Source organism: Hippopotamus amphibius, chromosome 3 (genome assembly GCF_030028045.1).
Source record: "Hippopotamus amphibius kiboko isolate mHipAmp2 chromosome 3, mHipAmp2.hap2, whole genome shotgun sequence".
Lineage (NCBI taxonomy): Eukaryota > Metazoa > Chordata > Mammalia > Artiodactyla > Hippopotamidae > Hippopotamus > Hippopotamus amphibius.
Genome location: NC_080188.1, coordinates 105,646,977 through 105,650,660, shown reverse-complemented (window position 1 = coordinate 105,650,660; position 3,684 = coordinate 105,646,977). Strand labels below are relative to the sequence as shown.

Below are 3,684 nucleotides of genomic sequence, written 5' to 3'. Positions count from 1 at the left end.
TCACATACCCTGGCTATTCAAGATAGTCCTTGGAAAGGGGTCCCTCTGAGGGTACATTCAGGGGAAGACTTCTCCCACTACCAGGTTGGTTAAGAGGACTGTTGGTCATTTCTATAACCCTCCTTTTCCAAGTCATCCACAATTTTCCCCATTTAAAAGAAAATAGATGACTCGGCCTGGCTCTGCTCCAATTGGATGAAGCTGACATCTACACACAATAGTGAAATACCTTTCTCAACCCACTCCAAATAAAATATCTCTTTCAACTGCTGCCTGAGGCTTGGGCTTCCTTTAGAAGAAGAAAAGTCTTTTTATCTATTGATAAAACTTCAGAAGCCATTTCCTAAGGATAAAGAGCATTTATGTGTGTGAGTTGCCTTTCTTTCAGGGGAAACTTGATGGATTAAAAAGTGTAAAAAAGAGACATTTGTAGATGAAAGAAATTCACAAAATAGGATCTGTTTTCTTCAAAATTCAAAACTGATGAGTGTCTGGGTTTTGTAATTTTTCCTTTTATTACAAAGAAGAAAAATAAGAAAGTAAGCCTGATTCCAGTGCATGCACAAAGAAAAGTAACTCAATACCGAAATTTCTACCAATTATCTCTAAAATATCCAAAGTCATATTTATCATGGAAGACCAAAAGTGAGACCAAAGTCAGTATGTTATTACGGATGGAAGTGGGCAAATTGTGACCAGATCAATAATTTCTCATTTCTTCTATTCTATTCCCAGAATAGTGAGCTATGTTAAGATGCCAGTTCAGGAAGACAAGTCAGTTCAAACACACCTCTCACAAGGTGGGTTTTGACTCCATCAAGAGGGAAGTAAATGGATGGGGGGAAAACTGTTTCCATGTCAGATTTTATGTATGTACTTAGTAAGTCTGTGTGTGCTTGTATATATACATATATATGTATGTATCTGTATGCATATTATGTACGTGTGTGTGTGTTTGTTTTTGGAGAACACATTAGGTCCAAGTCATAGTATTAAGCTGAGTCAATAGAGAGTGAAAGAAAAACTACAAGGACACATTTTCTGACTGTTCACAGTAACTGGTTAAAAAAAAAAGTTTCCCTTTAGTTAACATATTTGGGGAGAAAAGGGGACTATTCTTTCTATTTTGTACACTTGATTTTAATTTGATATGGTGAGAATTATTATTTTTTTACTTTCATCCTGAAATAAGCCTCAGAAGTAAAGAGGTACAGAATCTCAATAACCTCACCATGCAAGTTGAACATCATAAGATAGGAGTATTATTCCCTGAGAATTTTTTTTTCTTTAGTTAAAGAGGTTAACTTTCAAAAGCAGGAATGTATGCTGTTGTTTCACTGAAAATTCACAAGAGATTGTAGAAAACATTCCTGATTACAGCTGTTGAAAATAATTAAGATCCAAAATATAGAACATTTTAATACAGAGAACTATATATTTTAAAATATGTAGATTCTAGACCTGTTCCAAGTGTATTTATTTTTTTAGAAAGCAGTATTTGAAAATGAATAAATTACATATTAATTCAAAATTTGCCTGATCCATAAATAGAAATATTTAATGGCTTCCTTTTTCTACACATTGAATATACTGCTTAACTTTACCTTTAGCATAATATATATTTGTTAGAATAAAATAAATGTCTATTCAAACAGTTAAGAAATTAGCACATTAAAGTTTCATTCCACTAAAAGAAAATATGGGAGCAAGAAATTTAAAACCGCTTTCTTCTCTTTTTTTTCAATATAACTTAAAATGATCTAAATCTAAAATAGTAAATACCTTTACAAGCATTATTTTTACTAGCCCCAATTTTGGACCTCATATAATTATAAATACCCAGGGAGGAGAGTTTGAGATGGGATGCAGTCATTTGTTCTGATATTCTGCTTCAATGAGTCATAATTTCTCAGGCTAAAATGCACAGGATTTGGGTCTGATGACAATTTATTACTCCTGATAGTTTTTCTGTCTTTAACTTGTCTTTTTTCAGTGGTTGAGAGACTGGAACAAATGATTGAAAGGAATAGCACCAGAGTGATGGAGTTCATTCTTTTGGGCTTTTCAGTCCAGAGAGAAGTTGAAATCATTCTCTTTTTGCTCATTTCAGTGGTATATTCCCTAACTCTGGTAGGAAACATTGGGATGATTTCCTTAATCCGACTGGATTCTCGACTTCACACACCCATGTACTTTTTTCTCAGTAATCTGGCCTTTGTAGACCTTTGTTACTCCTCGTCAATAGCCCCCAAGTTCCTGGAGACCCTCCTGACCAAGCACAGGTCCCTATCTTTCTATGCATGTGCAACACAGCTGGGCTTTTTCCTGAACTTCTTGATTTTGGAGATGTTAATTCTTGCACTAATGGCTTATGACCGCTATGTGGCCATCTGTAGTCCTCTTCTCTACACAGTGATCATGTCCCAAAAGGTGCGTATGCAGCTGGTAATGGGCCCCTACTTATACAGTTTTTCTGTTGCTTTGCTCCACACAGTCGTTACTTTCCGATTGATCTACTGTGGCCCCAATGTCATCAATCATTTCTATTGTGATGATGTCCCTTTGATGGCCCTTGCCTGCTCAGATACCAGCCTCAAAGAGATATTGATTTTTATCTTCTCTGGATTCAACATGATCAGCTCTTTAACCACTGTCCTTATTTCTTACTTGTACATTGTGGCTGCCATCCTGAGAATCCAGTCTACAGAAGGGAGGTGCAAAGCAGTCTCAACGTGTGGTTCTCATCTGACTGCCATGACTATATTCTACGGGACTCTGATTTTCATGTATCTGCAGCCCAAATCAAACCATTCCCTCAACACTGACAAAATGGCCTCTGTGTTCTACACAATAGTCATTCCCATGCTGAACCCCATGATTTACAGACTGAGTAACCAAGAGGTAAAAAATGCCTTGAGGAAAGCCTTTGAAAAATGTTATGTTCTGCCTCTAATAAACTTTAAAATGTGACTTGGACAATGCCTGACTTGGAACAATGCCACATGAAGATATGTTGTTTTTATTAGCTTTTGATGGAGTAAATTTATTTTTACTGCTCTTTATATGAACAAAATGATTCTGTACATGAGTCCTATTTTCTTAAGAACTTTCATTGAGATACAGTTGACATATAATAAACTGCATATATTTAAAGTGTACAATTTGATATTTTTTTTCTTATTGGTAATGTATATATGGCAATCCCAATCTTCCAATTCATCCTCCCCAGCCCTCCCTGCTTTCCCCACTTGGTGTCCATATGTTTTTTCTCTACATCTGTGTCTCTGTTTCTGCCTTGCAAACCAGTTGATTTGTAACATTTTTCTATATTCCGCATATGTGTTGATATACAATATTTGTTTTTCTCTTTCTGACTCACTTCACTCTGTATGACAGTCTCTAGGTCCATCCATCTCTCTACATGAGTCCTATTTTTTTTTTTTAGAAATCTTTCCCATTTTACTTATTTATTATTCTTTTTGAGGTACACCAAGTTCAATCATCTGTATTTATATACATATCCGCATATTCCCTCCCTCCCTCGATGCCCCCCCACCCTCCCCGTTCCAGTCCTCTAAGGCATCTTCCATCCTCGAGTTGATCTCCCTTTGTTATACAGCAACTTCCCACTGGCTATCTATTTTATACTTGGTAGTATATATATGTCTATGCTACTCTCTCACT

The 3,684-nt window shown here is 36.0% G+C and overlaps 1 protein-coding gene across 1 annotated transcript; it reads left to right on the top strand.

Annotated features, from left to right (window-relative positions):
* Positions 1–2,013: 2,013 nt before the first annotated feature.
* Positions 2,014–2,970, top strand: LOC130848524 (olfactory receptor 1038-like). The gene has a single exon (XM_057726998.1). It carries the CDS (start codon positions 2,014–2,016, stop codon positions 2,968–2,970), a length of 957 nt encoding a protein of 318 aa, XP_057582981.1.
* Positions 2,971–3,684: the final 714 nt, after the last annotated feature.

Bases quoted from the DNA above. Each gene is read 5' to 3' on its own strand.
- LOC130848524 (XM_057726998.1), top strand. From the start codon at position 2,014: ATGATTGAAAGGAATAGCACCAGAGTGATGGAGTTCATTCTTTTGGGC.